Source organism: Brachionichthys hirsutus, chromosome 10 (genome assembly GCF_040956055.1).
Source record: "Brachionichthys hirsutus isolate HB-005 chromosome 10, CSIRO-AGI_Bhir_v1, whole genome shotgun sequence".
Lineage (NCBI taxonomy): Eukaryota > Metazoa > Chordata > Actinopteri > Lophiiformes > Brachionichthyidae > Brachionichthys > Brachionichthys hirsutus.
This window is the reverse complement of record NC_090906.1, coordinates 2,306,105-2,329,906: the sequence shown is the minus strand read 5'-3', so window position 1 is coordinate 2,329,906 and position 23,802 is coordinate 2,306,105. Positions and strand designations below refer to the sequence as shown.

Genomic DNA, 23,802 nt, shown 5'->3' with positions numbered 1-23,802 from the left:
AAAGCGATGCATCCTAGGAGCCGATAGCTTATGTTATCCGGCCTCCTCTGCACCGCCTCTGCATCCCATTCACCCTGCTCCTCCCACTCCAACTCTTCCTCCTCCTCCTCCTTCCTACAGCATCATTCGACAGGACTACAGATCGACCGGGACTGGCAAGTGGTGGACGGTCAGGTTTGCCCCGGCTATGCTACGTGTACACCTTCACTGAGGGCTGGATTGTAATGGACATTTGGGCGTTGATGATATCCCACGGCCTGCAGGGAGTCTTGGATGTGTGCGCCTGTCATTGGCGCATTTCCTCTATTTCGCTGGTTGTTTTTTTTTTTGCTTTCCCTGAGACTGGCTAGCAGACACTGCAGCATCAGGACCGCAAGACCCATCGAGTCGTCGGGCATGAGGACCCAGGAGCTACCCAGAGGACGGGCTTGAGTGCTTCCATTGCTACCGCTGCTGCTGAGGTGCTTATCTTGATTTTTTTTTTCTCCAGTAAAGGGTGTCTGGTGGGGGGGGGGGGGGGGTTGGTTGGGGAGGGGTGGTGACAGCACAGGTACCCAGGCCCCTGCAGAGCAGAGCGGGTGGCTCTGGTGTCAAGGCCGGCAGGACGTCCGGTGGGAAAGGGAAGAAGAAGAAGAAGAAGGGCTGGCTTGAGCGTTGGGCTCCTGATGGTGGCTATTTTTGTCTCCCCTAGCTGAGTGATTGGGACAGCGGGTGGAGGAGAAGATGCTTATGGCCCGAGACACGGCGCGGGATGAGGCTCAAAAGCTACACAGGAAGTGGCTGAAGCACCAGGCCTTTATGGCGGAGCTGGCCCGCAATAAAGAATGGTTGGCCAAGATAGAACAGGTGAGTGGAGGTGATCAGGGCGTGTTGACGGGCGGGAGGGATGGATGGACGGGGAGGGTCAGGTGTGTCGGGGTGGGGGGGGGGGGGGGCACCATGCCCAAGAGAGCACAGGAGAGACAAACAGTGCTGATGGTGGGTGTGGTGGGAGAGGTGGAAGTGGGACAGTTGTCATCGCTCTTCTGTCGTTTCGTCACCTGGCTCGGGTACGTCCCGAATTACATGCTCAAGGTTATATTGCTCTAGTGTTGTTTTCCGACTCGCAGGGGGGGGTACGATCCCCGCCGCTCTTTTTTTATTTTGCACAGACCGTCTGAATTTCATCGCTCAGCCTCGGAGGTGAGACCGAATCACACAGAGGACGCCTTTGGAACGCTGAAGGCCAAGCATGCAGGCAGTAGCGTAACTCACGGCTGATCTGAGATCCGTTAGCGTCATGAAAAACGGTCTCAGGGTTGAGTTTTGGCCCACCTTTCCCATCATGCTTTGCTGTGCTGACAGTTTATAGTCCCATCAACACGGAGCGTTCTCCGAGCCCTCGGCCTCGGCGATGGGACGCTCTTCCTGTTGAAGGCGCGCTGCATCTATGGCCTTTATATAAGTCGTAAATATATTCCTGCTATCAGAAAAAAAGTGATCTTTAGAATTTAAGCCCCGCCAAGCATCATACGAACATTTTGAAAATGTCAAAGACACCCCCCCCCCATATTGTTTTCTTTCATAAATATTGTCAGTGGCCAAACTGAATTATTCAGACACATGTTTTCAACTTATATATGAAATCTAGCAGCAAATGGATCCTTAATACATAAATAATATAATAAATACAAATACAAGTGGCTCCTGGACCCGCTTAAAAAGCTGAACATCACAGTCGTGGTGAGGTTGATCAGGTTTTGACCTCCTTAAATATATTTACATCCCTCAAAATATCCTGGGAGCTTATGTTGACATTTTTAATTACCGGTATTCATTTTTTATGGAATACATTAAGACATTTGTTCAACTGTATGGATTTTTACACATTATTTGTTATAGTTTATACTGTATTATTAAATATTCATAAGACAGCAGTGTAACTAATTATAAATGTGGACCTTGAAGATTAAAAAAAAAACCATGTGTGAAATAGACCACCGGTCAGTCAGTAAAGTATGGAGCCCGCTTTGGTGCTTTTTTTTGTAGCTTTTCAAACAGGAAGCTATTTGTAGCTCTGCATTTAACATTATAAAATTTCTAAAATCATTTCTGATATCTGACATTGGGCGGACATACGTGGTCATTAATATGACCAGGAAAATGTAAAAAAAACTGTTGGATTAGACAGAAATCTAAATATTTGCTTGTTGCTCTCGAAGAATGTGAACTTAATTTGTTTTTGTTGCGCATCCCGAATCTTCTCTAGCCAAGACTTTCTAGTTCGTTTTCTGAATGTTGCTTTTAGTTATTGGTCAAATAAATATATAAAAAACAAAACAAAACAAAAAATATTTTCTATAATAAAAGTAAACTTTGTTGTCCGGTAATTGACATTCTTATCCTATAACCTTTTGCATTTTAAACTGCAGGGAATTGTAATTACATTTACTATGTTTATATACACATATTACTAGCTTATATTTTTATATTTTATCAGCATTCTTGCCTTAGATAGACGTTATATCACATCCTAGTTTACAGTAGGAACACAGACAGGAGACGTGATGAAAGGGGGCGGGAGCAAGAAGCAAGGTGACGGCCGATTGGCTCCTTGACGGTGCAGTCATGTGGTACGGTACTCAACCTTCCACCACCGTGACACCGTCTGGCTTATAATCACAGGCTGTTCACGTAAAACAGAATTTTAATCCTTTTGAGATAAACTTGACAGTTGTCGTGGAGACGTTCTCGAGAGTCTTCCGCCTCCACTGTCCTCTGAGCTCCAAATGAAAACAGCCTGAAACAGGATCCCGCATGACTTCTGAAGCGTCAGCGTATTTGTGTAACCTTTCGTTCCAAATACCGGATAAATCTACTGAACGGTTTGACAGAGCGGGCAGAAGATGGCTGCTGGAGTCACGGCTTCCGGTCTGACTGCCATGTTTTTCCTACTTTTCCCGCCGTGTGATCCGGCACAGAGCCTCCGTAGCGTCTATCTATCGTCACCTGGGAGACGGAGAAGAAAAGATGACTCCGCGTCCTGCCGTCATCTGAGAAGTCCATGTCCTTTTTTGGAAAGCTTCCTGTCTCAGGCACTCAGCTCTGTTCTCCCAGTCCTTACTCAGCACATGAGGCACCCTCCTCCTCCTCCTCCTCCATGCGGGGACCTGTGGGCTCTTCTCTGTTACAGAGACAGGACGACCGAGCCTTAGCACAGGCCCAGGGTCACTTCTTGGTTAACATATGGACAGAACCCGGTCCAGTACATTTAACGTTTATCTTGTGGTCTTATAGGACTAACAAGACTTGATTTAATCAAGCTGAGGCTATAAGTTGAACTTTTATTACCGTTTCATTAGCTCAAAATTTTAGTCCAATATTTTAAAAATTAAAAGTCATCTTCCTCTCCTTCGTTGAAGATCATTGAATGAATCATGTCGACTTCACTACAGCATGTTTTATTGTATTCTTAGACAGATCTTTATAAAACTGGAATATATTGGCCCACGTAGAATGATGTGTTATGAAAAACACCTTTAATGATGGAGGGATTCCACCTCACTGCTTCAGTTTCTCGGTCTGGTACTGTGCACGCTATAAAGCAGGGATCGGTAACCTGTCTGTCACGGTGGAAATGCACCTACAATGAAAATATCAGACCCCAACATCATTTTTAAGTGGGTGAACTTGCAAAATCGCAGGGTGCTCAAATACGTATTTCCCTCACTGTATAGCTACAGTACTCTATATACCGGTATGTCTGCATCAGTGCTGTTGCTGATGTCTTACCTGTGAAATCGTCTTCACTCGTAGGAACGCTGCTAGTAATGGATCCGGTCCAGACGCATCAGGCTCCTGCTATAAAACAGCAAAACACAACGGCTTGCATGAGTAATGAGCTGCAGGTGCAGCTGCAGGTTCAGCAGAAGTTAACTGGGAGTCACTTGGGTGTATGGCATTTCTGAGCATTATATTCATACATTTATTGGTATGGATTATAAATCTTCAGCATAGAGAACATTGAACGGTGACTCTGAGTTGTATTTATTGTCCTGTTTACTTGTTGTCATCCTCATCTGCACATCTGGATTTTTTTTTTCTTTTGCACTTCTGTCACACATTTTCTCAAAATAGCCTTAATCAAAATTTCATTGACCTGGTTTCGTATCATTTAATTGCATAATCTAGAATATTTTTTTTTTAATAATCTCAATGGTCACGTTTCTGAAAAATCCCTTGGGATTGGAGACCATGAAGGCATCACTGATCACAGTATAGTTTAAATCATTACATGAGGATGCATTAAATCCATCTATGTAGGAGGAGCAGTAGCTAATAACCAGAAGTGTATTTAACCACATACCTGTAAATAGTCACAAACACATTTAATTATTGCTCAGATTCCATGTATGCTTATTTATATTTTGATTTATTCTTATTTTGCTGTATATTCTATCTCCTCGACTTCGACACTCTATGTGCTCCTGACTCTGTGCTCAATGATGCTGCTGGAACCTAAATTTCCCTGAGGGAGCCTCCCCAAGGGATCAGTTCTCTCTATCTCTATCAATGTAAAATATATATCCTCCTGAGACCCAGCCTGTTAGCATGTCCTCTGTAGTGGACATTTGTCCATTACCGAGGACGCATGTCAACGGGCTGGGTCTCAAGAGGATATATTTTGAATTAGTGTCTAAAAATATTATAAACGCTATTAGAAGTTCAGCAAAATCCATCGTCGGCTCGGTGTTGCATTGTGGGTCATCCTGAGGGGACAGCTTGGCGTCCGAGCAGGAAGAGCCGAGTTGAAATTGCGATCGGCGCCCCCATCGGGACGGTTCGGCGTCACACGGCTGCTGCTTTGTGTTGCTTCTACGCTCCTTAGGTGTGGATGCGTTGTTGTTTGTGGTCGTGGTGTGAAACAGACTCTCTAATCCCACCCGCTATTCCAGTGTGCTGCATCAGCATTACAGGAAGGCCCGCAGAATTTAGCAACAGAGTGCGTGATTCATACGTGGTCGCCATTATGACATCGCTACATGTCCTTCGACATCCGAGTGTAACACAGCAACAGACTCATTCCTGTTCCGTAAACCTTTGATTCCTCCTCCTCCTCTCTCTTCCCTTCTTTCTCTTCTCTCTCGCTCCTCTCCCCCTGCCTCACTCTGTCAGTAAAGCCAAGAGAAGTGAGAGAGAGAGAGAGAGAGAGAGCCTGTTTACTGCTGGCTCTGCATTATGAGAGGGAGAGTGAGGCCAAGGAAGGGATGGAGGAGAGAGAGGGATGTGAGAGAGGGAGAGCTAGCAGCAGTTAAGCAAGAGAGCCTGTGCCAGGAGGAGAAATGCAGCACCGCATGATGAAAGCCACAGGATATACAGGAGGTCCAGCTCCCCGTGAAAGATGGAGGCGGTGAAATCCAGGAGATTAAGTCTGCCGTACATGCACTGTTGTTACTACAGTAAATAATACACACAGCAGTAAAAAACAAACAAACAACTAAATACATTCTAAATCTCTTCAGAGAAGGAAAACACCTCCTATTCCCCTACGTCTGTGGAAGGAGACCATTAAGGATCTATTTTAGGAAAGCTGCTGTAAGTTTTGATCTCTCCCCTTCCAGATGACATCATGAACAAAGCCAGCGTATTTAGAGCAGGGAAGATGAGCACAAGAGCACAGAGCTTTATTCGGCTTGCCATAGTTGAGTTTTAGGTCAGCCGAAGGCCAAACTTTGCTCTGTGCAGGCGTTGGGGTGAGAGGGGGGTCCCACCTTGGCGTAAACCTGTGTTTCCCAAAGCTATTTAGAGGACAAACTATAAATTAGCTGCTTCCTTTAAGTGCTCTGTCCCAGGATCGTTCAACCATCGCAGTTTTACTCTGACCATGAAAACTTGCCCCCAGTATTTGAGCATCATTCTTCGTTTGACAATTCCTTCATATGGAAACATTCCAAATTTAAATTTAGATTTTTGCTTGGTGCATGTAGTAGTTTATGTGAAATCCACGAAAACACCTCCCAAAAAATCCCAAAAGATAATTACAAATTCCCAATTCTGCACCTCGTTCCAGGCCGTCTCCTGAATGTAATGTCTTCCTTCTACCAAGTTTCGCCAAAATCCTTGGAAGAGAATGATGAATGACACAAACTCATCCCGACATTCATGGTTTGCAATATCGGGATGCGTTCAGGTGCCTTAAAGAAGATCTGGAATACACAGTTTAAAGTACAGCTATGTCTCGTCCTGTTGTTTCTTTGAACATTGGCCCCTTTTAGTCAAATAAAAACGTGTAACCCCCCCCCCCAGGAGGGTCAGGAGCTGATCCAGGAAAAGCCAGAGCTCCGTTCGGTCGTTCAACAGAAGCTGGAGGAGATCAGGGAGTGCTGGTCCGACCTGGAGAGCACCACCAAGGCCAAGGCCCGCCAGCTGTTCGAAAACAACAAGCCGGAGCCGGCGGTGAAGAGCTACTCGGACCTCGACCACCAGCTGTCCCACCTGGAGCGGCAGCCCCCCCAGCTGGAACAGGCGCACCACCTGCCCACCTTCAATGAGCAGCTCCAGAAATTCCAGGTAAGTCTCCCCCGAAGTATCCCTAAACAACTGCTGAACAGACTTATAGCTGGATTTCTATTTATGAAATTAAACTTCAAATGAGAGTTGTGCTTGTTGCTGGTAATTCTTTTTTTTAATAAAATAAAAAAATAATAAGTCCATTTTATTTGATCACTCATCAGATAATTCCTATTAATTATATTAATCATAAGTAATTGTTCCCAGTAGAGACAGTTTAGAGGAACAGTGACCAACATGATCGTCTGAATAAACTTTAAAGCATGAATTCGTCTGTGTTTTCAGAAGCCTCCAAAAATGCTTTTATTTTCTTAAACCGAGGCTGCTGTAACAGCTGATCCCTGTGTGGCTGCAACATGACCGTCCTCTTTTCCTTCGGTGCAGGCCATGGAGTCTCAGATGGGCGACTTCTACAAGGATGTGGGAGAGTTGGGAGGTTTGCAGGGGGTCTGCCTGTCCCAGCGGGGGCTGGTGGCGGGCGACGCGGAGAGCAGCCATCAGCCAGGCGAGGAGACGCGAATCGTCCGCCTCATTGAACCCCTGAAGGAGAGACGCCGCATCCTGCTGGCTTCCAAAGAGATGCACCAAGTCGCCCAAGACCTGGAGGACGAGATGGTGGGTGCATATTTCCTTCTCTTTAAATCACCTCTGCATCATTAATTTATTTACTAGTCGTAGTCGTTAAAGAGCAGAGCATCGCGAGTTCCCGTCGGCCTCGTCTGGCAGCGTATTCCAGCATTCCGGCTTGAGCGCCTGCCTCAGATCGCTTTATCTTAAAGGCTACGGTGAAGATTCCAGCTTGAAGAGTTGGCTTTCATCTGGCATCTTGTGGCTCGGATTATATGACGTGTTTTTAATGTAAAACCAGCCACTATCTTGTTGAGTTATTTGGGAGGATGCTGCAACGTAATCTGCGCTAACCTGACTTTGGTTTCCTCATAGCTGTGGATTCAAGAAAGACTTCCTTTGGCCTCCTGCAAGGATTACGGCAACAACATCCAGAGTGTACAACAGCACGCGAAAAGGAACCAGGTAAGAGTCACACACGACATTTGGCAAAGATTGGCTGCTCTGCATCCTCACCCCGCTACCCCCTCCAATCGGCACCTCAGACGCTCCAGAGGGAGCTGACAGGGCGACGGGCTCGCGTCACGGAGGTTCTGGACCGGGCGGGGATTATTGCATCACTGAGGACGCCAGAGGTGGAGTTCGTGCGGGAAGGAGCTGGGCATGTGCGCCAGCTGTGGGAGGTTCTGCAGCTGGAGGCGGAGAGGAGGTCCGTGATGCTGGATGCCACGCTCCAGGCTCAGCAGTACTACAGCGAGGCAGTGAAGGTGGAGGCCTGGTTGTCGGGTCAAAAACTCCAGCTGGCCAATGAGGAAAAAGGCACGGTACGAGCAGCCCCTGGTAGCCAGAGATTTATTTTTTGGCATGGATCTAAAGTGAACAAGCGAAACCCACATCTCGCCGTTATTCTGATCCAGGACGAGGCGAGCACCCTGCAGCTGCTGAAGGCCCACCTGACTCTGGAGCAAACAGTGGAGACGTATGCAGAGACTGTGGGAATGCTATCCCAGCAATGCCAGCACCTACTGGAACTTGGACACCCAGAGAGGTGTGACACGTCCCACCATCACACATAAAGACCAAGAGAAGAAGAGTCAGAAATCTTCATGCTCTCTATCATGTTGGACCTCAGAAGGATAACGTCGTCATCTGTTACACCCCGTTTCCTCTCTTTCCCCCCCCCCCCAGCGAGAAGCTCACCAAGCAGCAGTCCCACATAGACCGGCTGTATGTGTCCCTGAAGGACATGGTGGAGCACAGGAAAACCAAACTGGAGCAGCAGTACTGGCTCTACCAGCTCCACAAGGATGTGGAGGAGTTGGAGAAGTGGATCACGGAGCGCGAGGCGGTGGCCGGTTCCACCGACCTGGGCAAGGACCTGGAGGAAGTCACGGTCAGTAGACGCGGGTTCATGTTCCATACGAGTCTTTGCAGCAAGTCACGAACAAATGCCATAACCTGTGTGCCGATGTAATTAGCAGCTATGGCTAAGTGCTATCCATGCATTTCAGGTGCTTCAGGAGAAATTTACCAAGTTTGCCGCAGAAACCAACAGCATTGGCCAGCAGCACATGGAGCAGGTGAACAAAATGGTGAACGAGATGATTGACTGCGGCCACGCCGACGCGGCCACCATCGCCGAGTGGAAGGACGGGCTGAACGAGTCGTGGGCCGACCTCCTGGAGCTGATGGAGACCCGCAGACAGATGCTGGCGGCGTCGCACCAGCTGCACAAGTTCTTCACCGACTGCAAAGAGGTACAGTCGAAGCAAACGTAACTTCAGGTCGCCTTCACACTAGGCTGTTTGGTCCGCTTTAAACGGACCAGCGTTCGTTTCCTGGGATGGTCCTCTTATTTTGGGCAAGCGAAGCCCTGGTCCGCCTGAATGCGCGGGTCTCGGTTCGCTTGCAAGTGAAACCTGGTTTGGTTCGTGTGCTGTGTGAATGCTCACCGGCCCAAACACAGGACCAAATCTACAAACCATGCGCATTTGAAACATCCAGAGAAACAGGGATTTCCCTTCCTGCTGCTCGGACAGTTTGCTGCACTTTAAGAAATTCGCAGTGTGAAAGCAGAACCGAAACAAGTGATAAATGCAGCAATGTTGCGACTTTCAGCTCCCCTGTCGAACCGAGTCCGCTTGGTCCGGTGTAAAAATGACCCAAATGTGTTCTTAAGGTAAAACAGTCAGGCCATGATGCATAGAGGCTATTTTCAAGGCCCTTTGTGGCGATGCTGTCCTGTGCTGTAGGTCTTGGCCCAGATTGCAGGGAAGATGAAGCAGTTGCCAGAGGTGAGGGCGTGCCAAGCAAACATCACCAATCCAGCCACCCTGCAGAGGCTCATGCACTCCTTTGAACATGCCCTTCAACTGCTGGTTGCACAGGTAAGCAACTTGACTCTCCGTGAGCCCATTAGTAGCACAAACGAAATAACAAAAGTAACTCCTGGTTTGTCCTTGGTCCAGGTAAGGCAGCTGCAGGAGAACGCTGCCCAGTTGAGAACCATCTACGCTGGCGAGAAGGCTGATGCCATCATGGTGAAGGAGCAGGAGGTGATGGAGGCGTGGAGGGAGCTGCTGAGCTCTTGTGAGGCCAGCCGGGTCCAGGTTACTTCGGTAACAGACAAGGTGCAGTTCTTCTCTGTGGTGCGTGAAAACCTGATGTGGATGGAAGGCATCAAGGGTCAAATAGGATGGGATGAGCCGAGGTAAGACATTGGCCAGTCCCTCATTCAGCCACGACTGCTTTATTGTTTGTCGTCATGTCTAACCTTTACAGCATTTATTCACAGTGGTTTCAGTCACTGCTTCTTCTGGGTCCAGTGATTGATTCAGGTCTCTGTGTTTCTGTGGCTGTGTGCCGTCCCCGTGGACAGAACCTCATTGCTCTGGTGTCAAATCTGACGGCTGTTCCACCTTGACCTAAATTTACTGGACAACCAATAAACATGGCAAAGCATCTATTCATGTTATATTGAAATGACACTTAAGGCTAATAGTCTTCATTATTTCATACTGCAAGCAAAAATGTTGTGTATTTTATTTCTTGTTTAATATCTTCATTAGTTTATGCCATGTTAAAATCACAGAAACATTAGACCAGTGGCTAATCAGTTGAACTGGTTCGACTGGTTGCAATGGAGGTGATCTGCTCCCGGAAAGCAGACCTGTTGTAAAACACCTACCCTGTAACCATAATGTCTCTATTTCACATCCAGACTTTGTTGAATGGTGTCCCTATATCTGTCCCCACATTCCCTGTCCAGGACTCTGTTGGAAATTGTCAGACAAAGATGAAAGTGTCGTAACCAGTATACAGGGGATTGATTTAAACCGAGTGCAAATTAAATAAGCAGGTTAGCGTTTGGGTCCTAGGAAAGAATTTAAAGTCCGGGGGGCAGAGTGGACACAGAGGATGGAAATGGATGCTGAGAAAGTGGGACTGTGAGCGGCAAAAAGAGCCTGAATGTCACATGAAGGCTTTTGGGTGGCAGTTATGCTCACTGTAAAGGAAGGTTGAGTCCCATCAGGTAGACAGATTCACCTAATCAGAATGTTTTTGGGAGTGGGAGGAAGCTGGAGAGCTGGGAGAGAACCCTTGCAGACACAGGGAGAACATGCAAACTCTGCACAAAAAAGCCACAAGTCAGATTTGAATCTGTGACCTTTTTGCTGTGAGGCAACAGCGCTTACCACTGCGCCACCACGCCGCCCAGACTTTTGGGTACTTGATGGGTAGCCATTGCCAGATCTCACTGTGGGTGGGGGGCTGTAGACACGATGGGGGGTGTCTTGGAGTTCAGGCATGGGCCCTTCGGAATTAACAGGGGGAAGAAAAAAAAAACATTGAGAAGGTGTGCACAGTTTTCAAACATGTGATTTACAAAGGTTAAGATTCACCAGTGTGCTGCTAATATCATCTAAACATTGTGATCTGCTCTTTGGCAGAGATTTGATATCTCTGGAAGTGATGCTGAAACAACATCAGGAACTGAAAGCTAAAATAGACGGTCGCAGCAAGATCATCCAGCAGTGCGCAGATCTCGGCAAGATCCTCATAGCAGCGGGCAACCCCGCGTCAGAGGAGGTCAGGCTAACGAAGCCAGCACGGCCCACACTAATGAGCAAAAGAATAGATGTAGTTACTGATCATGAAAGCAAATCTGTCACCTCAGATAAAAGAGAAGCTGGACAGCCTCCTGGCCAAGCAGAAGGATCTCGTTGAGAAATGGGACAGACACCAGGAAAGGCTGCAGTGCAGTGAGTAGCATCATACTACATCAACCTGTTTTTTTTTACTATTGGCTGTAAATGCTTTTGTCCTTTTGACTTGTGAAAGGATTGCACTCTGGTTTTAGCATAATGCTCACACGAGCACTGAAACAGGAGACTTCGGCGAAAGTGGCGATTAAAAGAGAGTGTTAATTGTTGGTCTGCTGTTGCCTTCAGAGCAGGAACGGTTCCAGTATGCCCAGGAGACGGTAAAGGCAGAAGCCTGGCTCAAGGGCAAAGAGCCACTGATCAACTCCAAGGGCCCAGAGGGCGGCGAGACCCCAGCCCGCACAGATGAGGTCGAGCAGCTCATCCTTCGCCACGAAGCCTTCCGCAAGGCTGCTGTAACCTGGAAAGAACGTTTCAGCTCTCTCCGCCAGCTTTCTGCAGTAAGCTTGACTGTAGATAAATGTTTAATCAGTTCAGTGGAGTCACAAGTTAATGCTGGTGCAGGGGGGGGGGACCTCAGGGTGCTGTGTTTGCTTAGTAGGCAAAGACATACATCATGCATTTGCTATGTTTTTCACCTCAGTGCGCCTTCCTCTCTGAACCGCATCTTTCATACTCCAATCCAAATTTTGAATTGATCATCCAGTTATTTCTCTTCCTAGGCTGAGAAGAAAACAGAGGAGGAGAAAAAGACGCCGCCGCTCTCCAGTCGAAGGATGTTCCCATTATCTTGTCTGACACCCGGCGTCCCCTCGACCAGCGCTACCTCATCTGTCTTGAGGCAGACGGTGCAGGCACATTTAGAACCCAAGCCCCTACAGCCCAGGCTAGATCTGGGTGCTACCCCTGTAACCCAGAGACTGTCTTCAATGCTAGCGAGCTACAACCCTGTTATAAATGGATCAGGCAACCCTGGACTGGAACAGCAATGCAGTGCAAAGTTAGCCAACACCTTTTACCTTGGGACGAACCAAGGTGGAAGTGACTCTAGTGGTGGGGCAGAGCTTTCTCCCTATCTTGGGATGAACCATCGAACTCCTAGCAGTGTTGAGACGTCTGGGTACTTCGGCCTGAACACTGGGTGTGTGGGCGGCGTGCAAAACCATCTAGGCAGCGGCCGATTGGGAAGTTCAAGCAACCTGGCTCAGCAGCCAAGCTGCGGGGTAATTGGAAGCCCCGGGTTTCTTCCTCAACAGAATATGAGTAGTTCTGGTTATTTGACCCAACCACAAAGTTCTGGATACTTGGGACTGCAGCCCAATTTAGGAAGTTCAGGATATCTGGCACAACAACCCAATATGGGGAGTACAGGGTATTTGGCACAGCAGCCCAACATGGTGAGCTCTGGATACCTGGCTCAGAATTATCAGGGCGGCGGGGGGATGGGTAGTTCGGGCTACCTGGCACAAAATAATTTCAGCAGTGGAAGTCTTGGCAGTTCTGGATACCTGGTACAGAGCGGGGGCATTCTGGACCCTAAAATGGCATACGCATGGCAGCACCTGAAAGCTGACTTCATGCAGCCGAGGATTAACCACATCCACAAGGCGGTAAACCCCCTCCTGGAAGCCAGCAGGATGCAGCGGGAGCAGTTTGGTGAAATTCCAATGGCAGACATGAAGGGACCAGAGTCGGGTCTGGATCTCCTCCACGGCCGTCTCCAAAGGGACCCCCGTGGGAGTCGCTCGGACCCTCAGATGGACCATCTGAGGCGAGAGAGAGAGTACAAGCTGGGCAGACAGACCTCCAGTGAACAGGAGATCCAGGCCAGGCTGAACGAGCTGCCGCTGATTGTGCGCCAGGAGCGCTACCGGAGGCGCCTGGAGAGGCAGTCTTCCAGTGAGCAGGAGGGCAGCAGCAAGCAGAGGCTGCAGAGGCAGGATTCGAGTGACCTGGAGGGCTCGGTTAAGGATGGGTCGGACAAACGCTCAGGGTAGGTGAAGGAGCTGAGCTGGTGGTGGTGGCAGTGAAATAATAAACGTAGCTTTGGCGACTCATCCCCGTTGTCGCCGCAGGGATAAGAGATCCACCATGGCGGATATCGTTGAACAAGTCCAGGAGAGAGAAGCAGCACATGTGAGTTAGCACACCAGCGTGTAGATGTTCGCAGTGTCTTTGCTGACTTCTCTGCTTTCTCAGGCACGAGGGGAACCTTACCGGCCTCCCAGCAGCCTCTCAGCACCCGTGACTCGGTTTGACGGTCGTCCTCGTGCCCGAGACCGCCCTAAACCAAGGAGGAGGCCCCGTCCAAAAGAGCCCGAGGAGACGAGACGTTCTCGCTCAGCTCCAGCTACCGGCGCTCCGACAACACCTCAGCCAACTTCACACACTGCCCACAACGAAGGCTTCCTCTACCGCAAAAAAGTCACCAACTCTGACCTTGAAGCGCAACAGAGAAGCCCAAACAGGTACAAAACCCGTGTCCTTTCAAGGTCAATAATTCAAGATTAAAACTACAAGGAATGGGTTAAAGTGTTTATCTGTATGATGTACAGATAAACTGTGTAGAAGGTGATCCTGAATCGTATTCTTGATTATCAGAGCATCGATTCAACTCAAATTTACACTTGATAAAATGATCGCTTCCAGGCTTTGTAGTTTTCCCACCACAGAATATTTTTTAGCAGAAGTAGAAAATATGAAATGATCTAATCCACATTCACTTTTGCAGTTAATCTCTGTCTGTCTGTCTCTGCTTCATGTGCCACATTGATGTTGCAGCAAGTCGTGGGTGAACATTTATTGCGTGCTGAAAGAGGGAAAGCTGACCTTCCACAAGGACGCAAGGAACCACAACACGACGTACAACGACGAGCCTCCGGTTGAGCTCAGCAGCTGCTCGTTTGATCCATCAATGGGATACAAGAAGAAGAAAAATGTCTTCGTTCTTCAGTAAGAGCCTTCCTAGCCATTTTAAATCGTTGTGATTTACAATGAGGAAGCTACAACCAGCAGCTTCTTCATCAGCCGGTATCAGGAGACAAACTGATTTTGATTTTCTCTGCGGCAGGATGAGCGACGGAGACATCTTCGCCTTCCACGCAAAAGATGAGGTAAGACATCTATGTATCTCCAGATATGAAGACAAAAATCAATCGATCAATCAGCCCTATAGCGCTGTACATAAAAGACTGGACCTCTGTAGGATGTAGGATGTAAGCAAGTAGGATATATATATATATAAACGTATATATTTATACTGTCAACAACGCCGCTGAGAACAAGACCAAGCAGACTGTGAAAGTAACATTTCATGACTCAGCGCTTCAGTATTCCATCGAGTCTCGTCGTTCCCTCTAAAGCCTCTCACACTCGTCGGGAGACTTTAGACGGATTCTTGACCACGCCACCCGAAGCACCCTGACCGGGGAAAAGCCGCCCGCTAGTGTCAAATTACAGACTAGATGGGCTGCTGCACATTAAAGAGCATGCAAACGACGCACAAATGTCACGCCCAGCCATCCATCCATCCGGGTGCTGCTCTGGTCTTAGGACATGTCGGCTACAGAGGGGGGTTTGTCACCTCAGCCTCTGATTCGGGACAGTGAGCTCCATGGCAACCTGCCAGGCGATCAGTCAGCGCCCCCCCCCCCCCCCCACAATCAAAGAAGGGAGGCTGATATAGGATCGGATTCCAGCCGTCCGTCTGACCGCCAAGTTTCATTTTCAGATTATACAATTACATTTTTTTATAATATTTTTTTTAGATCGAATTTCATTTTCTGTTTCCTTAGTGACAAGCTATTTATGTTAATGGGGTTTGTCTCAGATGAAGAGATCAAATTATTTCTGCAAAATTTCAGATACAAATCTCTTCTGTGCTGGATGGATGGACGGATGTAAAAGAATTTAAAAAAAGGTTGACATAGACAACGTTCCCAGTTTAGATAAACTTCATACTTGATTCATTCATTCATTATGGAATGATTATTTAGTGTATTTCTAAATCCATTATTCCTATTTAAGACAGAGTCAATACAGAATACTATTTTACACTGTAAGTGTGCCATCCAAAACAACAACAACAACAACAACAGTTTGTTCCTGGTTAAACCAGAACATCATCTGAGAATTTTGATCATGTTTAGATGTTATTCCAGTTCCACTAGAGATTATAAAATAATAGCGCCTCATCCACCACCGATGCCAGTTAAATTTGAAATTATCTCTTTTAGTGAGTGAAATTAAATAAAGGCAATGAGAAAGCATCTCAAAGCACAAAGGGCTCATGTAAAAAAAAAAAAAAAAAGAAGGGAGCAACAAGGTCAATTGTTGCTTTATGCGCACTGGATAATAATCCTCCTCACCGTTTTGGACTCTTGTCTGGTCCTCTTGTCTCTGCAGGAGGACCTGAAGGCCTGGACTTCAAATATCACCTCCTGCATCGCTGAGCACGAAGCCATGGGCAAGTGGGACAAGCCAGGCACCTCCTCCATGGATCACTCGGAGAGGAAGGAGAAGTCGGAGGGGGACGCCGACGCCAGGTCAGAGAGGTCCGAGTTCGTGGAAGGGGAGGAGAGGTCCGAGAAGGAAAGGTCAGAGAAAGGGGACGGCTCAGAGAAGTTAGACACATCGGAAATCGCAGACAAATTTGAGGGCGGGGCGGGGGGCTCCAGTACGTCCGGAAAGAGCAAATGAGGAGCCCCTTTGCATTTCAACACTCCTCTCTGACTAATGTGCAGCAAGGTGTGCAGATCCTCAGTCACAGAGCTGGAACACACTGAGGCCACGCCCCCTGGACTGACTGATGGACTAGCCCCCCCACCCCACCCTTCACCTAGGCAATTCATCAGAGCTCGCGTCGTGCCACCTGCTGTAAGACGAAAGGTCAGACAGACAGACAGACAGTCTCCAGGAAGTAGCCACCGTCACATCCCATCGTTTAACCTCTCGGCTCCACAGCGTCTTTCTGTCTGTACCTTTGACCGACGGCGTAAACGCTCCGTCTCACCAGACACACCCGGAAAGCGGCGAATGAAATGTTCCACAATAGTAGAAAAAGAAAATACGTTTTTTTTTGAAGCAATATACTTTTTTATTTCATCTCTTTGCTAAAGAGATTACAAAAAAATATATATATATAAAATATAAAGAGGAAAAGGAACCAAGAAATAATTATAAATGTGAACTTTATGAATTGTCACGTGCGCTTACTGGAGTGCACGTTAGACGCACCTGTATACTAATCATACTGTAATCCCATCACATGGCTCGCTTTGACTCATGTTATTATAATGGAATGCTGGTGTTGCCCATTCTTCGGTTTCTTTCTCTTCTTCTTCTGTTTGTAATTATCATTGCTCTTATTCTTTGTCGACGACAATCAATGTCAAGAGCGAGTCCACCAAATCCTAACCCCATTAACCCCCCCCCCCCCCCCTGGTGTGCGTTGCTCAGCGGCACCGAGCCTATGTGACGCGATGCCTTTGTATACATGACAAACAGCAGAACATTGCATGAGATAGTCTTTTAGTGCACCTGTTAAACTTGCCTTTATTCTTTTGGGTAGTACTGGAATTGCAATAATGTAATGTCAATGTGGAGGGGTGAGGGGGGGGGGGGGGGGTTTGCAGCCGTGCTCACCTTCTGTGATGGATCTGATGAGGAAGCATGAAAAGTGAGAGTTCTTTTTTTGGGGGGGGGGGGGGGGGTATAGCAGAGAAATGACTCCTCTTTGATCTGTGACATGAATTAAGAAGCCAAATGGCCCCTTTGTTGTTTGTACTGTATTACTGCATTTTATTTTCCACTGAATGTGCCGATTTCAGCCGTGAAACGTTCAATCGCCGCAGAGAGTTTACGGCAGCCCATAATTGTAAAAGCCCTGCAGTGGCTCACTGAGCCCCCCCCCCCCCCCCTCTCTGTACCCCCCTCTCGATTGATCCAAACCTCTCCACAACAAAGGCAAGTTAAATGTAAAACTATCATGATGCAAGTCATGACCTGTATATACCTATCTTTGTATGTATACCAATAAATTCTGTGCGCTAATAAAACAATACTCTGAAGTGAAATGGGTAAAATTAAAACATTTGTATTTATCCCCCCCCCCCAAAGAAAATAAAATAGCATCATCACTCAAATATAATTCATGCTTTGTAATGAAAAAGATATGCAAATGAGGAGTGACTATGAAACATCCGGGTGCAGACGTACGGAAGAGCAGCAGGACGTCCTGCAGGTGTGCTTGCTGTATTTATTACATGGAGATATTTATTCCTATCAGATTCAGGCGATTGTTTGTGAGGGGTGTGTGACATCTGATTATTACAGACCGGATAAAGAGCCGACCGGTGCACGCCGCTCCGGACGACTGCAGGCCGACACGCATTAGTCTGATTTCTACAGTTAAAGCTTCCTTCCAGCCACTTTGACATTCCAGGCAAAGGAGACCGAGGCTTCATTCGAAGAGCGTTTCTATTACATTTCACCTCATCTTCAAGAGACTATACTTAACAGTCTTCCTCTCTGTGAAAACGCCCCAAAGTACATGTCGGATCTTTGCATCCAGTGCAGTGACATTTCGGTTCTGGTCAGGTTTTAGCTGAACGACAACAGACGGAGCTGTTGCCGTGACGTGAATGTCATTTTTTTTTGTCGGTCACTGTCTTTACATAAATGCCATGTCATGTCATTTTGCTGCACCCAGAACAGCTTGGTCATCACAGCACACGTTTTTTTTTTGTTTTGTTTTTTTATCATTAAAGTAGGAGCTGCAGTGTTTCCCATGCAGCTGCCGCCGTTCACCAGTCAGAGGCGTTTTAAGTGACAGCTTCCCACTGACTTTATTAAAACCCTGACGACCTTCCAAGATGTTAGAAAAGTACGTTGAACAGGCAGCATAGGAAGAAGAAGAAAAAAACTTTGTGCAAACTCTGTTTCCTTCATTAATGGTCTTACAAGTGTGTATGTCTTTGTGACTTTACATTACAACCTGCTGCTATGACATGAAATAAATCTCCAAACTTGCTGATGCAAACTTGACGTGGAATTGATGCTGCTCCCATCACACACACACACACACACACACACACACGCCTGGTGGAAAGGCGGTGATTTCATCCATCGCCAGACTGAGCATCTTCCTCTCTCAACTGTGAGTCTGAGGGTGAGGACTGGATGCTGCGGAAGACTGTGAACCATCGCTATACTTAAAACATTGGTTTCTAATAACAAACAAACTTTATTTCACTCTAATTCCACTCCAAAGCAACATGTTGAGAGAATTTATCATTATTTCATTTGCAGGTTTCATGAAACATCTAAAAGCAACATTTGTAGTGCTTCCAAGTGTACGGATGGCATTTTGGCGATCATACATAAGATATAATAGGGCAGGGGTCCCCAAACTTTTTCCTGTGAGGGCCACATCACTTTTCCCTTCTCTGATGGAGGGCCGGGGTCAGTTTGTGACAAAGTAGCTGACAAAGGTGAGGAAACCTGCCCTGTTATTACAAAGTAATTACTATGTAATAAGTTGATATTACAGAACATTGGAACATTAACTTTCTGGCCGTATGTGACCATCATTAAAAATAAAAGGGGGGCTACTCATGTTTTATGGAAAGGAAAATAAGTAAATTTTATTTTGGGTCTCTGGTATTGTTCAGGGGGCCAGGCCAAATGTGGAAATGGGCCGGATCCGGCCTGCGGGCCGTAGTTTGGGGACCCCTGTAATAGGGAAATACATTTATGTATGAAAGTGTGTTTTTTATGGAGAGTCTAGCGCCCCCTGGAGTTAGAGCCTTTTATTTAGAGCTCGCTTTTCTACCGGAAGGCCATGACAGAGCTTCTAAATTCCTCAGATCCAACCCACTTGCAGCAATTGATGCAACTTGAAAGGTCTTTATGATGTATTCACATTTTTCCTTCAGCAGCCAATGAAAACCCAGAATTTCATCACAGCTATTTTTGTGCGCTTTGCAATAAAATGTTTGTCGGCACATGAATGATTTATGTAAGAGAAGTAGAAATAAAATAAAAGGTTTACGCAACTTTTGTTTTGCACTTAGGTGCAACCCTGTGTTAGCCGGTTTTACAGGTTTTAAGAATGCATAAGTTGATTGTGGATTGTTTGATAAATGAAACATCTGTGGAAATATGACAAATGATATTGTCTCATTAGATAATACTGCTTGATTACAGTCGTTTCTCCCCTCTAACTCCTCCTCTCTCGTGACGTCAAAGAGTCTGTACGCCGTTGCCTCACCGGGACAACCCCGTTGAGTCTGGAGTTCGGTAACAGCGGATTCGGTGGCTGTCATCTTCATCGCGCTGCGTCACGTGACCTGTGCAGACTCTCGCGTTTGAAGGCGCGGCTCTCCCTGGTATGCAGCTACGGAAGCCTACGAGTTCCGTCGTTAGCAGCCAACTAGCGAGTAGAAATGGCTAACTGGGGGAGATTCGTCGCCGTCTTGAGGAATGTTTGTCGGAGTCCTCGCTCCTTGAACCGTGTCGCACCGCGTCGGGCTGTCGGTCCCGGTGTTATCGGGTGTCTAATAGGGACCGGGGCTGTTTGCTATTACCGATACCATGCTAATGCTAACGCTAACAACAGGACGCTGCCCTTCGTTGTTCATGCCAAGGAAGAAGAAGTGAGTGTACGCATTTTTAAAACTTTTTTTCTAATCATTAAAAAGACAAATGTCACCACCGTATGTGGTAATATACATTTACTGGTGTTTTAATAGTTTCACCAGTGACGGATATCTCTGTTGTTCCAGGAAGCTGCAGTTCCCCAGCTGTCCGCCAGGAGGGTTCGCTTCAACCAGTTCGCATCTGTGGGGTTCGAGCAGGAGCCCTACATGACCCCGAGAGACTTCCTGTTCTCTGTGATGCTGGAGAAAGTCGACAGTAAGATGCTCCCCTCTGGTTGCGTGGGGGGGAAATGACGTGCATGCGCGCTGGTGACATTTAAAACTGTTCAAATACTTGATAAAGCAGACCAAAACATTACTAGCAAGCCATCTAGAAAAGGCTTCTGTATCTCTATCTGCGGTGTAAAATTATGGAATAACTTGACTATTGAATTAAAGCTGTGTCAAAGTATAATTGCTTTTAAAAGAAAGTATAAATATGAGGTATTTTTAAGGTATATACTTATTGAAAGGTAAAAATGTAGTAATTAGTGAAACAACAAATGTATTGTTTGACCACCTGCTAGAACACTAAGAAGTTAAGTGTGGACAAATACATGACATTTAAGTATTTATATGTGCTTATGGCGGCTGTCGGCTGATCTGTTGGTGCAGTTTACACTTCATCCTACTCCTCTTGAGCATCCCACACATTTCACATGTATATATGCTAATGAAAATGTGTTAATTTATTTCATTCATTTTGAGTTTATGCCTGTTTTGATGCTCAAATGAATAAAAACTATCTACAGAAACACCCCAGTGTCATACAATTCAGTAAAAGGGATTCAGGGCTGATCCGAACGATTCCAGCGTAAGTGGAATGCAACCGGCAAGCTGGTCATTCAGAGCTAATTCATTAATCCTTCATGAATGTGTCCTGGACGAGTTAAGTCCTTTTTCCCAGCTGTAAATCAGATCATTTCTTGGGCGAGTCCTGATCAGGGTCAGAATGGGGGGGGATCCCGGAATTTCTCAAATGCAAGATTAACCATTTTAGACGTTTATCAATTTCTCAGCAAATGTGTAAATCGTGACGTAAGAAATCACGTTTGTCCTTTATCTGAGTGCATAGCGGATGCTGATACTGATCTGCTACGCTACGCTATCTCAGCAACACGTCTGTTTCCTCATGCAGGAAAGCTGCAGAAGAGAATTTTAACGCCGCAGGTACGTTTGCATCAAGTTACCGTCGAGCTGTGCTCGTCTTCGTCACGTCATCAGATTGTGCCGTTCTTCCCATTTTACCCGTAACTCTGCAGGAAGTTGAAGACATGCTGATGTTTACCTCTAAAGTTGGGCCTGGCAACGACCTGTTCAGAACCTTAGGAGACAACGGTGAGTGGACACCGAAGAGACGGGGCCACTTGTGTGTTGGTCACTTTTTTTTTTTAGATCTTAGTGCTTGTTTAATTGCAATCGTCCACCATTAATCTCACCGCTTCCGATTCTTCTTCTGTAACGGAACGCCTTTTTGTCTCACAGGTTTGATATCCTACACGGATTATCTGTTTCTGCTGACGATCCTGACCAGTGAGTATGCCTTCCTTTGCCACTGGGGGCTTCAGCCCCCCCCCACCCACACTCGCCGGTGTACGTGACGCTAGTCATTTCCCCAGTTAGCTCTTTACTAGCTCTGCACACCAGCGCCTGCTTTGATTTGTGTTTAATTTCGGAACCGGCTGTGCTGAATGTGCGGTTTGGATCTAGTTTAAGTGACTTTGCGTTGACCTTGCAGAGCCGCGTACGGGATTTCGCATCGCTTTCAAAATGCTCGACGTTGACGGCAACGAGCAGGTGGACAGGAAGGAGTTCCTCACGGTAAGCGTCTGGTTTACCCGACCGGTGGCGTGTTGAGCCGGCCGGTTCCACCGGCGGGACGGAGAGATTTGAGATTCTGTTTGGTCATAAATGTACGTGTACGCCATTAAATGTCCCCGTGTTGTCACTCTTAATGCTGCGTCCACAGTGAGCACGGACCGACGTGAAGGTGAGGCAGAGCCGTTTCCCGCCCGTCGTGTGACTGCGTCCCCGTTCGGCCCCTGTTAGCGTTTTGACTCGTCTCTTCCAGTCAGACTGACGGGACGCGTGTTTAGTCTAGCTCAGGTCTAGACTGCATGCCGGGACACTGCACCGTGTGAGGCTCTTTACATGTTGGGACCTCACGCATGCAGGCGTCCAGAGTACAAGCGCAACTTCCTGTTTGCGTTCTGTGTGTGTGACGCACACACAAAGGTCATAAAATAAGTTCTAGTCAGGATGCCGTTCGCATTCTAGTTTTCAAAACATTAACCTCTGCTTTCCTTTCGAAGCTGAAGAAAATCCTTGGCAAGAGCAAAAGAAGAGCTCCTAAAGATGGCGCAGAGGTGGGTCTTCGTCCAATCACAGGCAGCTTAGCAAGCGTCACGGCTGAAGCGCGTCGTCCGCCCGTTCCGGTTTGACGGAACCTCTGGCTGTTACAGAAACCAGTGGATGAGGGGGGCGAAGTGAACACCACGCTGCAGGCCTACTTCTTCGGGAAGAACGGACAAAACAAGTTACAGTACCAGCAGTTCTTCAGGCACGGAAACGTCGGAACGCCGTCCTAGTCCTATTAGACTCAAAGACCGAACAGTAACCGACTTGTGTCCTTCAGGTTCATGGAGGACCTGCAGGCTGAGGTCCAGGAGATGGAGTTCCTGCAGTTCTCCAAAGGGATGGACACCATGCGAAGAGAAGACTTTGCCGAGTGGCTGCTTCACTATACCAACGAAGAAGACAATGAACTGTACTGGGAAAACATGAGGAAGAAGATCTCTTCAGGACAGGTATATATAAAAACTAAAAGAAAGCGATTCTGTGGAAAATGTCATCATAAACTAAATGGACGGCGTTGGTCTTTGCAGAGCATCACATTTGAAGAGTTTAAAGTCTTCTGCCTCTTCACCAACAACCTGGAGGATTTCGCCTTCTCAATGAAAATGGTCACCGGAGCCAACCGTCCCGTTGGGATGGGTAACGCCTCGCCGGTTCAAACACTCGGGCAGTTTACTCTGAACGGCAGATAGATGACCAGCGTCGCCCCCTCCTCATTGCAGCCCAGTTAAAGCGGGCGGTGCGGATCGCCACCGGCCACGACCTGTCTGAGAACGTTCTGGATACCGTGTTCAAGCTCTTTGACATGGACGGAGACAACCGCCTGAGCCACAAGGAGTTCATCGGCGTGATGACGGACCGGGTGCTGCGAGGCCTCAAGGCAAGTCCAGCTTAGCCTCCTTACAGCATCCAATCACTGGAGGCGCGTCCTCGAACGACGGGACGTCCGGGAGTCCACCTTCAAAGTTTAACTGATGTTTTCGTACATTTTGAATTTCGTACGTAATAAAATGCACTTCGATGTGCCCTCAGGTGCAGCATCAGAGCGGCTTGTCCGGCTACTGGAAGTGTGTGAAGAGGGAGACCGTGAAGGGAGCCAAGGAGGCCCTGGGGGGAGGCGGGTGTCCCTTCTGAGCCGGCGTGCTGCTCGGGGACACGTCTGGGACACGTCTGGGACACCGGCGTCTTTATAAAGAACTTTCACAAAAGTAGCCACACGGGTTCCAAACCACTACGCTAATGTTTACAGACGGATAACGCGTCGGATGGTGACGGGCTAACTGCTGGGTTTGTGGTGTTTACGAAATCTTTGCTTGAAATCTGTATTTGTAATCCTGCAGCGCTCTTCTGGACTTCAGGAACCTTCTGACTGCGGACGTGTGGCCGGACTGAATTTATAAAACAGCCGAGTTTCAAATCTTGCTCTCTGCAAAACGAGTTGCTAGGATTGACCGAGTACTTTACGGCACTTG

At 47.4% G+C, this 23,802-nt stretch overlaps 2 protein-coding genes across 2 annotated transcripts; both read left to right on the top strand.

The window, feature by feature from the left end:
• Window positions 1–723: 723 nt before the first annotated feature.
• On the top strand, window positions 724–15,977 carry sptbn4a (spectrin, beta, non-erythrocytic 4a). The gene is made up of 19 exons (XM_068744251.1): window positions 724–846; window positions 6,286–6,549; window positions 6,934–7,164; window positions 7,492–7,581; window positions 7,662–7,940; window positions 8,034–8,164; window positions 8,305–8,509; window positions 8,628–8,873; window positions 9,369–9,503; window positions 9,585–9,826; window positions 11,067–11,205; window positions 11,294–11,378; window positions 11,568–11,779; window positions 12,536–13,272; window positions 13,355–13,415; window positions 13,479–13,747; window positions 14,061–14,231; window positions 14,350–14,392; window positions 15,684–15,977. The coding sequence occupies exons 1-19, from the start codon at window positions 724–726 to the stop codon at window positions 15,975–15,977; spliced, it is 3,957 nt and encodes a 1,318-aa protein (XP_068600352.1).
• A 3,739-nt stretch (window positions 15,978–19,716) lies between these two features.
• On the top strand, window positions 19,717–23,713 carry micu2 (mitochondrial calcium uptake 2). The gene is made up of 12 exons (XM_068744318.1): window positions 19,717–19,933; window positions 20,063–20,192; window positions 21,114–21,145; window positions 21,238–21,313; window positions 21,461–21,508; window positions 21,714–21,796; window positions 22,288–22,341; window positions 22,438–22,535; window positions 22,611–22,782; window positions 22,861–22,969; window positions 23,053–23,210; window positions 23,363–23,713. Exons 1-12 carry the CDS (start codon window positions 19,724–19,726, stop codon window positions 23,462–23,464), a joined length of 1,272 nt encoding a protein of 423 aa, XP_068600419.1. The 5' UTR covers window positions 19,717–19,723; the 3' UTR covers window positions 23,465–23,713.
• The last annotated feature ends 89 nt before the right edge of the window (window positions 23,714–23,802 follow it).

Excerpts from the sequence above, each read along its gene's own strand:
- sptbn4a (XM_068744251.1), top strand. The coding sequence starts at position 724 with ATGCTTATGGCCCGAGACACGGCGCGGGATGAGGCTCAAAAGCTACAC. Across the intron at positions 7,165-7,491 it reads AAGACCTGGAGGACGAGATG|CTGTGGATTCAAGAAAGACT; the intron begins GTGGGTGCATAT and ends GTTTCCTCATAG. Across the intron at positions 13,416-13,478 it reads AGGAGAGAGAAGCAGCACAT|GCACGAGGGGAACCTTACCG; the intron begins GTGAGTTAGCAC and ends CTGCTTTCTCAG.
- micu2 (XM_068744318.1), top strand. The coding sequence starts at position 19,724 with ATGGCTAACTGGGGGAGATTCGTCGCCGTCTTGAGGAATGTTTGTCGG. Across the intron at positions 21,509-21,713 it reads TCTGCTGACGATCCTGACCA|AGCCGCGTACGGGATTTCGC; the intron begins GTGAGTATGCCT and ends TTGACCTTGCAG. Across the intron at positions 23,211-23,362 it reads GGGTGCTGCGAGGCCTCAAG|GTGCAGCATCAGAGCGGCTT; the intron begins GCAAGTCCAGCT and ends ATGTGCCCTCAG.